The 14,534-nt window shown below is 38.0% G+C and overlaps 1 protein-coding gene across 1 annotated transcript in view; it reads left to right on the forward strand.

The window, feature by feature from the left end:
- Positions 1-14,534, forward strand: part of LOC106955576 (partitioning defective 3 homolog) — a gene marked incomplete at its 5' end in the record, with an annotated part of 185,235 nt that overhangs the window by 18,401 nt on the left and 152,300 nt on the right. Inside the window, 2 exons of the mRNA XM_015045839.1 lie at positions 4,223-4,407; positions 9,210-9,347. Of these exons, the coding sequence (XP_014901325.1) occupies positions 4,223-4,407; positions 9,210-9,347 (323 nt within the window). The remainder of the gene's footprint in view (positions 1-4,222; positions 4,408-9,209; positions 9,348-14,534) is intronic.

Here is a 14,534-nt window from a genome sequence, read left to right on the forward strand (position 1 = left end):
CTGAAAAATAATTAGCAAGACTTTTATTTTGTATTTATATGCAGCCTGCTGTTTTATGTTTTTTTATATATATATATATATATATATATATATATATATATATATATATATATATATATATATATATATATATATATATATATATATATGGCAGGGCTTTTATCCCATGGTGATTCCTATGAGGTAATTTCTCCTCTGTGTGAAAGTTAAATAAAGGACAAAGCAATGCGAGGTAATAGTCCCTGGAGAATCCGACCTCTCTTTGCTAAATTTTAGTTTGTGTACATGTCCATGACCCTGTTGCCCCACCATAATCCCTCACTACAGGGGCTGGATTAGGGCCTCATTTTATTAGCCATCCACCCCAACTGTCTCATTCCGTCTTCAGTCTGGATCGATCGCCGGCCTGCTCTGAAGTGGCGGTGCTGGATATTAAACGTGGGACCAGCCAAACCCTTTGGACTGCACGGATAATCCCATCACAAATTAAAAAGAGGAAAATTGGTTTGATAAAATGGGAGAGAAGTCTTCATGTGGTGACCTCCTTTACAGTCAACACATGGAAAAAAACAACAATACATTCCTTTATTTATCATGGGTAAAAAGCTGCTATAGAACTGTGCCACAATTTTATTAAGGAGGAGGATTTCATAAATGGAAATTCTGTCAACGTTTATGCAGCACATAACTCTGTCTATGTGTAAGGTTCTCCAGAGATTTTTGGAAGATATTCTTATAGCCATAAATAACAAAAACAAATAACTAAATATTAGAGACTTTGTGTTTTTGAACAGAAAAGTCTTGTAAATGTACAACAAATGGAACTCTTTAGCTTTTAAGGTGATTCATGTCTATGTCATGGAACACCATGTGAAATGCCGTCAATAAAAGTAATCTAAGAAACAAAAGATCACAAGCATCATCATATTTAGAGTATTATTTGCACACAATAAGCCTCCTTGCCTCTAGAGGCAGTAACATTAAATAAAGTAAGATTTACATTGTTAAATTAAATAATTGTAAAAAGCTTCTAGTACCTGAGCTTAGATGTGTTCTGGCAAATACATTGTTTTTTATCTATAGCAAGTCAATAGCCTTTTGTAAGAACACAAATTAGGCGTGGCATGATGACCACGTCCCTGTTTGGCTGCCAAAACAGCAAACTGACCCACTGAGGAACGGACTCTGTCAGACTCCTGGAAGTCAATGGTATCTGCCAGCAAGATGTTGGTACCATATTCTTTAAATAATGTAAGTTGTGGCCTTCATAGATTGGACTAATGTGTCCAGCAGATCCCAACAGGCTCTCAAGTTGATTGGGATAAGCAGAAATTAGATGCCATATTGTCTCCTCAGTCATCTTGTTGAGTTCCTCACACCACTCCTGACCAATTTTTGGCTTTATGACAGGGTAGATATTCTTCCTAAAAGAGCTCACAGTGGTTAGGGAATACTGTCTCCCTGTCGGGGTGTACATGGTTTGTAGCAATGCTTTAAAGGCGTGATGTCTAAAAGTAGCATCCACTCAGATGGCAAGATACAGAGCATCATACTGGCTTGAGCATCTTGCCTCCTTCCCACAGTGCATCTTGATGCCATGTGTTCCTCAGATAACCACCCTGTAACGCAAACTGAAAAAGAAAAGTGATGTCACTGATCAGGCCACTTTTTTTGTCATCACTCTGTGGTTCAGCTGTGCTTTTATCTGATAGGCCCATGCTGATCCCAGTCTATCAGCTGGTCTGCAGCTGTGCGGCTTCACTCTGCACTTTTACACCTAGCTATCAGAATCAGGTTCTTTGGCGAAATGACGCAAGCTAGTTCCTTTGTTGGAGCTTTCCCACATGCATCAATGACAATGTCGTAGTTTCCCCATTGTTCCTTGCTTGGACTGTTGTTGATAATACTAACCACTCCCGACTAAGAACACCCCATAAAAATTGCAATATTAGAGATGTGATGGAACCTGCTCAAATTTGTGCGCTGCTCATTTCCCCCTGCTTTTAACACATCAACATTGTTTCAGCGCTTGTATTCACTAAGCATCCCTGCTGAGAGTCCTGGTCTTAACACGAACCAGACATTACTGGAAAGGGAAAAGGTTTGTTTCCTGTTATTAGATCAACAACCTAAACTGTAAAGTAAGCTCACAGTGACTTGCCTGCTGGCTGACTTCTTTTGAGTTTTCTTCATCTGATTTCTGAAGATATTTAGAGACCCCTGTGGTCACCATATAAAATAAATGAAACACATTCGCAACCACGAAAAACACTCGTTAAAACTCGCCCTTTGGATTCGCGTGGCACGGTTTTACGCAGAGAAATACTTTGATAATGACAGAGATTAGACATTTGTGGGAAGCCCTCTGCCAGCTACCTGCCTTGACATGCAAGTTAATAAAGTATTGCTTTCTTAAAGACACACAAAAAAAGAAAGAGCGAGAGAAAGAGCAAATCTCTCTGGAAACGACAGTCATCTGGTTGCTAAGAAGTCCAGATGTTTCCAGATGCCATAAAAATGTGCCTTCAACATAACTATGATGAATTACAAACTTTATGAAAAGTAATTTAAGTACACAAAAGGTTTATTTTGAAATAGTTAAAGAAAGCCACACAAAAACCAGGAATGACATTAGAATAAACTATGGAAAATGCTTAATTGTTTTAAAGTTAGAAACCCTACCAACAAAGAGTTGGAGCTGCTGACTCAGAGTTCAATGATATGAATAAAGAACTGATAAATTACAATAAAATAAACAATAAAACAGATGTTTACCAGAAGTACATCATCAAGGATAACTTGACAGATGTGCTGCAAAGATGACTGAGTTGTTAAATGAAAAATTACAAATTGAAGGTGGGACATAAACAGTAGCAACAAACACTCTTCAAAATAACATCAGCTTCAGAAACCATTCCAAGGCACGAAACGACTGCTACACACTACTCGATAACACACTACTAGATAGAACATTGTAAACAACATTTACATTAAATAAGGAGCAAACAAAATTGCACCCTATATACAAACCACATACTTTCATTTTCTTGTTAAATAAGTATTTTAATAGCACAGCTTGTGGATACTGTTATGGTCCTCCATGAATTTTTGTACAGTATATCTAATGTGAAACCTGAAGCACTTCCATTTCCATTGTTCAGGCACATTGAAGCAAATGTTGGTAATCTGCTTCAGCTGCAGGAAGTGATGCAGCTGTAAACAGTTTCCTGTCTGCAACTTTCTTTACATTATTAATGTACGAGACCTTCTTTTAGTCTGTTGATTCGCCTCCTGTTTGCTGAGAAATTATGACCTTGAAGTTGAAGATCAGTGTTTTTTGAAAGTTTTAATTGGACTGTGGCTTGTTGGAGAACATTAGGGAGCAAACAGCATCACGGAGACCAAGGAAAGGATGACACGACTGCAAATCAAGCAAGCCATGAATAATATGCAGCAAAGACATCAATTATGATTGTACAGATGCCGCAGAGATGTACAGCTAAGGAGGGAAAACCCTTTGACGGGATAACCATAACCAATCTGGGCTTCAAAGCAGAGTGACAAACAGACAACCACTGCTGAAAGAACGCCGGAATAAACAGTTTAAAAATTGTCGCAAATCATTTAGGAGATGCAGCAAAAATATCAAAGAGTAATCATGCTGAGGGAATACTTTTCTTAAGCAGGGACGGAGACATTGGTCACTGTTGAAGGAAGAGATAGATGGAGCTAAATGTATTATTTTATCTCCAATTTGCACAATTTTATGGTCAATGAGAACATAGCTAGGGTCTGCAAAAGCACTTGAGGCCAAAGGGAAGCTTCACATTCCAGCAGTACAGTCAAAGTCCAGACCACAATCCGATTGAGATTCTGAGACAACACTAGAAAATGTGTGGTTCCCATCCAGTCTGACTGAGTTTGGGCTTTTCACAAAGAATGGGCAAACATTTTTTCTCTACATGTCCAAAGCTGGTGAAAGTTTATCCTAGAAGACTTTGCAGCTGGAATATCAGTGCAAGGTGATTTAATGGTATTTACTTTTGAGCATAAAAGATTATCTTTAAAAAAAAAGTGTTGTAAATATAATGAAATGAATAAATATAATGATGCTGCATTTGAAATTTTAAAGCGAGAGTGTACGTACATAATATTAGCTACTCCTTCTGATTTTAGTCGTGTCATATTTTGATTACTTGTCCCTCTGCCTTCCTCGCTCCAGGCATGTCGCTGAATGTCCGTCGAGGCAGCGATCCCTCGTTGGCTGACCTGCCTCCAGGTGAGGCTCTGGTCGGTCAAGACGAACCGTCAAGAAAGAACCCGTCTCGATGGTCCACAACTGCTGGTTTACAGATGTACAACAACAAGCCAAACCCTCGGGGCGCCTCAAGTACCCTGGAACAACAGGTAACAATGGTTTAGCATTGACTGCTAAACCGAGACGAACACGAACGCCATCAAACGTAGCTCCGTATTAAGACGTACACTTTGTGTCTGTGCTTTATAATAGACACCTGTTGGTTCACGTTGATTCAGCTTTATATCTTTCCACTACCTTATTAACCGAAGATCACCAAATGTTCTGAAGTTGTTTCAATTAGACATGTGTGATGCTAGTTAAGTTCACAGAACTCTCCCGTCTCCCCACAGTCTCCCTCATTTCCATCCTTTTCTCTTCTGCCGCCCTAAATCAAAAGAATAACTGTTAGAAACCGAAACACTGCCAGCAGTAGCAGACAGTCCTTATCTGAGACCAGCTTCTTCTGATGGCACCTCTTTTATCCATAAAAAGGCAGGAGTTGTTCAACACATTACCTTTTTTTTTTTTTCTTAATGCTTTTTAAAACTGATAATAAATGTAAGGTGAGAAAAAAAAAGCGCAGATATCGCCTCTGTGTTGGATCCAAAGGGGACGTGAAGCTAATTAACATCTTAAAATGGTTTTCTCTCCAAGGTCCTGGCAGACCTTTTACCTCTGATGGAGAATGAGATATTTTAGCAATCAAAAAGGAAATAAATGAGAACTTGGGAATTGAGAAAAAGCTACTTCATAAGTGATCGCCGTGTCTTGAAGCAGGGTCTAATCCTATTCAAAGACATTTTCATTGTCAAAGATATCACTGTTGCTATCAGAAAGTGGTTTAATATCTGGGATGACATGGGTATTAGGTCTTTCATTCACACTGTCAGAGCAGTTGTTACAGCAAGGAGCTTGTATGCAGAGTGAAAATCAAAAGCAAGAGGCTCCTTACATGCTCTTTGTCTAATGTATCTTTAAAGGTAACACTTCTGTGAAGAGTTCTTACATGAATGCTGCTCTAGACAAGCCCCTCAATCTGGACCCAACATATAATGCAACTAGGGTAACAATAACGAGATGGGAAGATATCGTCTAGTCTCAGTCGAAGGCAAAACAACAAAAAGTTTAATAAACTTCTGACTGCATAGTTCCGGTTTAACCATTTCCAAATCCATATTGTGGATTTGGAAATGGGAATGCTTAAATGTTGTTCAAATGTGAACCAACACTGACACCCTTCTGCTATGTGGCCAAAATAGTTGCCATCAAAATGTTGAGTTTCTTAGTGTTATTAGTGTCATGGTCAGTAACCATATTAACCGTTTATTAGCACCTGCTGTCCACTGGGAAAGCTATATGTAGATCATAGCCACATTTTGCTTTCTGGGGATATTTTATGCAACTTCCTGGCATGAAGCAAAGGAAAAATACCCCATAAAAGATCAGTTAAACCTGAAACATTCCCTGGAAGAAGTTTAAACAATCCAAATTCTGTGGTTAGCTTTGGCTATAGCATGCGCCCCAGCTCCGTTTGGACACAGTTGTAAACACATTAAAATTACAGGAAACACTTAAAATGTTCATCCTAAGATATAATTACTGCCCAGGTGGGGGAACAGTGAGCAACCAGCTTGCAGTGTCATGTCGAGAGTCTTTAGCTGCTGGGCTAGCAGTTTGGTTTCCTGGTCAGCTAGCCTGGGGCCTTTAGCCATGGCAAACAGCCTGGAAGCGTCACATCTTCAGTTGCGGTCCTGGGACGTCTGCAGCGTTTGATCAGGGGTTTGTTTACCATTGGAGACTAGTAGTGGAAAAAAAGTCCATAATCTCCTTTCAGCTCTGTTTCTATAGACAAACAGTTATGCGTGACTAGCATAACTCAACTTTGGGAAGGTGGCGCTTTTCATCTCTGGTTTGAGCAACATTGTCTCCTTTCGGTATTCTGTGTACAGTTTCCTGTACTGAACATAGTTTTACTATTTTCCATTTGTCCCATAAATCTGACAGAGTGTACAGACAGAAAAAACATCCATGTATCCGGACCGGAAAATGCTTCTCACTCTTTCCCCCCCCCCATCCCTCTCTTCTTCTCATCGTCAACACATAAAGACCCAGGTGGCTCGATTTAAAATTTCAAAGTGAAAAACTTTGGGGTGGCTGAAGGTTCTGTAGTACAGCAGGTACATTATATACAGAGAGCCCTCAAAGCAGCTCCAGACAGAGAAAAACATGTCAGAGACAGAGATAAAATCAAGACCAAGGAAAAATGTAGAGCCAGAGACAAAATCAAGAGTAGTAATCGTAAATCTGCATTTACTATAAAGATAGATTTAAATATAATCATCTTTTTTTTTATCATACATCAAATGTTATGTGCCTACAGTATCATTGCTGTGCTAAAAGGATTTTTTTTTGTCAGTCAGCATATGCTAAATACTTTGTATAAAGGTTTCGAAAATAACCTCCATTAGTGATTCTCGGTGCCAAAACACATTTGGATTCATGCCTCACACACACAAAAAAACAACAACAGTGTTTGAGTTGTTTGGAATAATTTATTTTTCACAAAATGCCAAATGGTCACATCCCACATCCAGTTGAGTTAAGTTTATTGAATCAAACGGACGTTCTCAGTCAACAGCTGGACGTGTAAAGTCATCACATCCCAGTGACCTCACCACACTTTACAATGATTCTTCGCAGTGAACACACCAGAATAAGCGTGTATTGTGCGTCTGCTGCCCTTTTTTCCCTTTACATTGTAAAAGTTTGTGGACAGGAGTCAGTTGTTCCTCTGCGACTAAAGACCATGATGGTTATTAAGGCCGTCTCCCTATCAGGCTCCACATGTTCAGTTGAGTTTTATGGTCCTGTCTGCATCGCTTCCTCAGGCTCCTTCACGGCACATTGAGCTGTGCTGAAAACACATGTTTTTATCAAAGCACGGAAGGGTCAGGAGTCTGATTTCTTTATTTACAATTGTTAGCTGTCATTTAGTGACGTGCTAAGCATAACTCACCCTCTTTGCACCTCCTCATCTTTCACACTTCCTCCCTTCTCATGTTTTACGATGACATTTGTGCGCAGTTTGTTCGATTTTGTTATACGCCTTTGTTTTTGCTACGTGTTCCTTACATGGTGCACATAGCTAAACCTCTTGATCCACAATTTGTCAAACTTTTAATAATCAAATCTTAAATTAATGTCTTTTATACCAACTGAGTCCACTTTGGGTTTTGATATTTAATTGCTTTTTTTTCTTCTGCCCGCTGATCGTTTTATCTACAACCTTCAGTTGTTGAGATTTCAAATTTGACGCTTGCATGTCTGGAATATAAAAATATTCTGAAGATCTAATTCTTTTCAGGTCTGCTGATGTCTGCCGATGTTTGATGTTACCTTAGCAGGAGATATTTCAAAAATGGTTCTTTCTTTCGTGTAATGGAGGAGCTTAGATTTGGCACTCCTATTAAAAAGTCCCTAAAGCCATGAGTAAAGGTCAAGGGAAAAGAGGACAGATCTGAATGGGACTTGAATGAACAAACTGGACTATTTGAGACACAGTATAAAAAAAAACAACAAGAAAGCGCTTAGCATCTTCCAACACCTGGTGTTTTTTCTCAACTGTTTGATCTGCGGCTGGTTTCAGTCTTATGGTTTTTGTAAAGCTTGCAGGTATTAGACATACTTTTATGAATTAAGTGTTTCTGAATTGGTTTGATGTGATATTCTAATGTCAAATGTTTTCTTTAACCATAAGCAGAAAATCATCGTAATTAACAGAAACAAAGGCTTGAAAACATCAGTGTGTGTAGTCAATCTATATAATAGTTACTGAAATAAATGTTTCAGTTATATTGCATTTTACTGAATTAAACAGTATAATCAGCAGCACTCAAAACCTTTTATAGTAGGAAGTTAATCACAATGGTGACGTCACACTGTGTGAGGACATTTTCGCTGTAAAACTTTACTTTAGTACAAGACAAAATCATATTGATGATGACAGTTATAGCCATCACTTGCATCTTTTGGTAGCAGTTACCATGGTTAGCATGTTACCTGTAAGCAACAATAAACTGCGTTCCACTGAGATTCTTGTCTCAACTCTGAGATTGTCTGAAATGCTGCCCACACCAGAAACAACCAGCATGATCTATATGTACAGTGAACCCCAGCTGTTTGTGGTACTGATTAGCTGTATCCTCAAAAAGTGAAAGTAATCAATCAAATTTTATTTGTATAGCACATTTTAGCAACCAGGCAGTTTAAATACATCATCCAGTCACCAATTATGAAACCAGTAACAAACATCACATATTGGCAAATAAGGAAGACTGTAAATATTAGCTTCTGCTCTCATGCTAAGATCTTTTCCACTGTGCGTAGTAATGCATATTAAGGTATATAAAGGGTAACAAACTATTCAAAATAGGCAGTTCTAAGTGTTTTTGTGGGGGTATCAAGTATTCATGGATTTGAGCTACTCGCAAAAACACAAAAACTTTGTCATATTACTGTCAGCCTTTCTTGACATCTGAAGAAGGATACGTTTTGTCCTGTAGCTGAAAACTCCTTTTGAAAACAGAAAAAGTTGAGGATGAAATTACCCAATCTGCAAAAGTCAGAGAATGTGAAAGAGAAAAACATCCAGTGATTGCTGTAGCAGCGTCTCCTCTGACTTTATTTTAAATGTACAGTTTTTGGTGTATTTTTTATTTTATTTTATTTTATTTTTTGGCTACAGATGTCAAAGTTAGATCAAGAAATTTATACCAGCCCCATTATTAGATTGTTGGGGCCTAACTTTTATTGTTTTACCAGCAAATCCTTTATCATCGAAAGTTCCCTCTGTATCACAGTGATGGAGTGAAGCACATCAATAACTCTACGTTTTCTTATTGCCTGGCAGGGCAGGGGATCCCAAGCCTATCGGAGTCTTCCTCGTGACGCGAGTGGCTGGACTGCTCAGTTTCACAGAGACATGCTTCGTTCTTCCCTTAGCGCCAACCATCCTATGGTTGACCAATGGCTTGACCAGCAGGAACAGGTATGATGCTAATACCTGCAGCAAAAGCATAGAGTCCAGTATTCAAATATAAACACTAGCAAATAAGTCAAAGTAATATTGTAAAATGAAATCTAGACTAAATGTTTCTCCTCCATGTTAAAACTCATTATTTGAGTCCGTTTACACAGTGGCTGATTACTATAAATTAGCATAAGTGATATTTCAAGGCTCAGGGGTACAACAGAAAGACCTCGAACAAATACCATCTGATATAAAGTTGATTAATTTTTCAAAGAAAAAAAACTTGAACTACAAAGCATAGATCTGAACCGGGTTGTTGTCGGTCGGGTAAGGTACGAGGCGCTGCCGGGTAATTAACGCTGAAACAGCTGAATGACCTTCAAGGGTTGCCAGTTGCTGCCAAAATCAAGTTTTAAATTCAAGTCACTAATTCTTGGCTATGAAGTGACTTTTGGGTCTGCAATCAGCTAATTAAACTCAGTCATGCACCATTTTGACCTCTGCAGTCCTGTGAAGAACTTCAAACTTTTATTTTGCTCCTTTTATGTTTCTCAGAAGAACAATAACTCTGACAGCGGAAAATGCTTTGACGCTACATTTTTACATCTGATCCGCTGACGGGAAAGAAAAATCTGCATTCTTATCTGTGAAACACAAGAGTTACTCTGACTACTGATAAATCCAGAGGACATTGCACAAAATCATGAATGTATTAATTAGTTTTCAATGTCAAAAATATGTCAAGTATTGCACATTGCAACTGTTTTGGTCAAGAAAAGCAATAATTTTGTCCTTGTCTGGTCATCAATTCTGAAATGGACAAAAAGGTAAATCCACATAATCCGTGATTGGGATGAAATTGCTGGCCTGCTTCATATCTGAAGGTTTCCTGTAGGATTGTAAACATGCCAGCAGTTCTCTGACCTTTGCCCTCATGTCTTTTTATAATTGGGGTCTCCTGTCCAATTTGCTGCCTGAGCTACATATGGGGTTGTTGTGGCTTTAGCTATGCAATAGGAGGGATATAGACACACACACCACAGACACACAGCAGCCAGACCCGCCGTACCATTTGCAGAAAAAGATGCATGTGCTTTCTGAATGCAGCATATGCCTTTGGTGTTATATTTGTTTGTTTTTTCATGTCTTTAAGTTTATAAATCCAGTTATTGTTTTTACATTTCAGACTGTGAGAAATATTAATAACCCTGTACGCCTCTCTGTTCTCATACTTTAGGCATTATTTGGCAAAAAAAATAAAAAAAACTATACATAAAAAAATGAAAACCAATTTAATCTGAAGGGGCTGTATTATGTTAAATGTGATGTTTTGACCTCTACATCATGTTATAACTTTATTCCCTCATCAAAAACGTACCTGGAATGTTGCCTTAATTCTTTCATGCTTGTTTGAAAAATCCTTGAATCTCCCGGGGCAACCACTCGGTGGACTCCCCCACTCAGCTCCTTCAGACTAGCCAGTAGCAATTAGCAAACATCTGGTGAGCAATTAGCAAATCTACTGAGCTAATTACACAAGCTACTTTACAGTGTAACGCGGGCAAAAACATTGTTAAAGGGTTAATAGAGGAGCCATGTTGTGATGATTTCTTGAAGGTGAAGTGTCAGAAAGAGTCAGAGTTTCTTAAAGAGACAGAGGCCCAATTTCAAAGTCAAATTTATTTTGAGTCATATTTGATATACATAAGAAATGGACTGTGCTATGAAATGGCACTCTGTGGCTGGGAAACACATGATACCACCCCTTTAACTGTATAGTTTTCATATTTGTGTGCCTAATGTCAGTCTAAATTTCAACAGGCTCATGAAACGAGAAGCAAAACTCTGATATTTTGACAGTGAGTGACTGTTACAGTTGTGAGATCTAGTCGTGAAGTCAGCTCACTGACCAACTTGAAACAGCCAGTGACTGACAGACTTCCCACTTCTGTTCCATGTGGCGATACATTTCATGGAGTAAACAGTGTAAAGTGTTAGCGATCGCAGGCTGGTCTCCTCCCTTCGCACGTCCTCGCTCTGTTGACACGTTATGATTGAGTCAGCCCATGACTGGTCCCTCTACTCCTCAATCTGTCAAAGGAGAGAAAATATGCTTCCTTTAAAAGTTATTAAAAGTGACAGAGCCTCTCAGCAGGGAGCGCTGCAATGACCTTGGGAAGTGTTAAAGTGCTGAGCTTGATGAGAAGATGATTTCCCCCCAGTTCGTGTGTCAGGCTCTTACTCTTCATTATTGGCTATCTGCTCTGACTTCTTGTATAGAAAGATTAAGAAAAGTCAAGGAAAGGATGTGGGAAGATGAGTGATTGTAGAATCAGTTGAAGAACTAAAGACAGTCAAAGTGAAAAATGTTGATTGATATATGAAATGCAAACCAGAAAAGATTTATTTTTTCCTGTGGCATTTCAGGATTGTTACCTTTGTGTTTAAGAGACGACGATGGAAAATGAGTTAAAGCTAAAGATTATGTATACAGACTTTTTTTTTGTTTTGTTTTTTTTTACAAAATAAATGCATCCCACTGATCGGATTTGCTGTTTGAAGGCAAGGAAACCGCAAAATAAAATTTCTACATTTTAGAGTAGAATTTTCTAAACTCAGACCTCAATATTTCAATGTTTTCCCCCCCAGTCCATGAACACACTAAATCCAACACCACGTCAAAGGACTCAAAATAAGTGATTTTCAGTTCCAGTGAGGTGCTTAAAGTGAAGGCACAGGAAGTACAAAAGGTGTACAAAGCTGTTTAGAAGGAAACTATTTTCTTCAGAGGCATGTAATGTGTTTATTCAGGTTGTCACTTTTAACAGGGTACAAACACATTTCAGAAAAGTTGATCTATTTCTCTCTGTCTGGGGTTTCAATTTCTGTCCCTTAAGGAGCCTGCTGGATTCAAAAATGTCTGCAGTCTTTTTTAAATATCACAGCCTCAATAAGAGTGTACTTTCATTAGTAGATGCACACCAAGATCTCTGCTCAAGTTATGATTTTTAACTACACTGACTATGACAAATGCTACTGGCAGAATTTAATGTCAGTTTTAAAATGTCCACTAAGGACTTATTTTTCTTTGCTTTACAAACGCCTCTCTGTCACATGAAATCTCTCAACAGTATGGCTGTAAAAACAAAGGTGAATGCTGTTATGATAATAGTTGAGAGCAAAATGCAGTTCAAACTTTGACAAAGATCAGAAAGTGTCTACAAAGCTGATTGATATATTTTTAGATTAGCTTTTTTCATAATTCGTCTATAAACTGGATAAGATTAACACCTCTTCTATGTCACCATGGTAAACGATAAGCAGCTGCCAGAAGTTACTCACTTAATTATAATAATTTATAAAGTCATTTTTTCCCAGCAAAAAGTCTTTTGTGAAACTGTACAGAAAAAGTGCTGAAACAGGTTCAGTGAAAAAAGAAAACTAACTACTCAAACAAGGACTGGGCTCACTACTGCTACTACTCATTTTTTTTAAAAAATTGGAAATAGTTGTCAGGCCCTGAATAATAATAAAAAAAAAGATTTTATGAACTACAGTGGTATTAATTTCCATACAAACTTTAAAAAACATGCAATTTTTTCCCCTTAAATTTAAAAACAAACTAATCCAAGATTAAGGTCTTGGCTTAAAACACCTCAACAAATATGTACTTATAAATATTGGAGATTATTATTTCAGAGTAAAGGTTGTACCAGCTGAGTTATGTAAATATTTAATGAATAACAGCAGGAATGCCACAGCTTGAGTGCAGGCTTCCACACGGTGGCTAATTCTTTTTTTTTTTTGCTGGCTGTTTGTAATCCGACAGCTGCGTGACTCAGATGAGTCACTAAACACAAATCTGCTCATTAGAGGTGAAAGTGGATATTTGTAAGTGGCGTCTATTTCCACTCGCTGCAGCTAAGTCGTGATGGCTGCCTTCTCTCGGCGCGCATGACGAGTTTGATATTTTGCCTCCTTTGTCTGTCTGACTGGCGCACGGCACAGCGGCATGAGATTGTGAGATAAATATACACTCCATGGGTTAATTAAAAAGAACTGCGATCTGTGCTACAGAACTGGCAGAGATAATGAGTCTACACACGCACAAACACTGATACGCATTCGTATATATCAAGGTTTTAAGGGGAGGGGGGGGGGGGCCACCCCAATTAGCAGGTCTTTGTTTGTGGGGGATTATGTGTCTCTTCTGGTTTTTCATTATGCTTCACAACTAAAAATAGCAGGAAAAATGAGGGAAAAGAACTGAAAACAAAGAGAGAGTGTTAAACTTATTTTGGTTTTTCCAGTGAAACAATTGGCACCGAATATGTTTATCTACAGGTGGGCTTTTGTGCCATGTTTTTCTTTATTTGTTTTGGATATTTCAGTTTTGGATATTTCAGTATTTAAATGTTCATTAGTATTTAAAGCTAATTGATCATTGAGAATGTGTTCTTGAACTTTTATACCACTATTACTGTTATATGACTTGAAAATGGTCTGAAAACTACAATGTTATCGCAATAAGGTCTGGTACAATTTATCATACATCAAAATTTGTTATCGTGGCAACTAGGCATTTGTGACTGAAAAGATTTAGTAAAAATACTAAAAATGACCTTAAGAAAGTTCCTAGATTCAAGGATAAACTTTAGATAGTTGACGGTAACATCTTAACTAAAGATTTTAAAATTAGCTTCTCATGGCGCAGTTTTAGGTCCCTGTGTCTTTTTCCAGAGCTCATTCCTATATCTGTTGGTGTTTCTACTCTAGAGGGTATAGTAGCTTTCTTTCAGTTTTCATTTTTAAACTTTTAGTTATAAAAGCTGAAGGTAAGGAAGATCTTTTGTTATTTAATCAGAGCACGTTTTACTTTACAAATTAAGGAAAGCGTTTTCAGCCTGTATTGTTTAATGTTCTTGACTATGATGGCGTTTCACTGCTTCCTGTGAACTTTCCTGTTTAGATTCTGTCAATCACTCTCTTTTGACTTCTATAACAAAACTAAGAATGAATGTTTATGTGCTTTTTAAAATTTCTAAACCAAAGAAGACAAAAATATATTTACAAAGCTTGCTGGGTAAACTACCCTCTAACCTGAGAACTTTATCAATACCTTATAACATTTAATTTTGCACCTTTTTGTGTAATAATCTTCAGAAAACTTCGTATTCTGGGAGCACTTCTAAAGGCTTCTTTCAT

This window comes from Poecilia latipinna, unplaced genomic scaffold (assembly GCF_001443285.1).
Source record: "Poecilia latipinna isolate Pla-1442-1.1 unplaced genomic scaffold, P_latipinna-1.0 Scaffold748, whole genome shotgun sequence".
NCBI classification, from domain to species: Eukaryota; Metazoa; Chordata; class Actinopteri; order Cyprinodontiformes; family Poeciliidae; genus Poecilia; species Poecilia latipinna.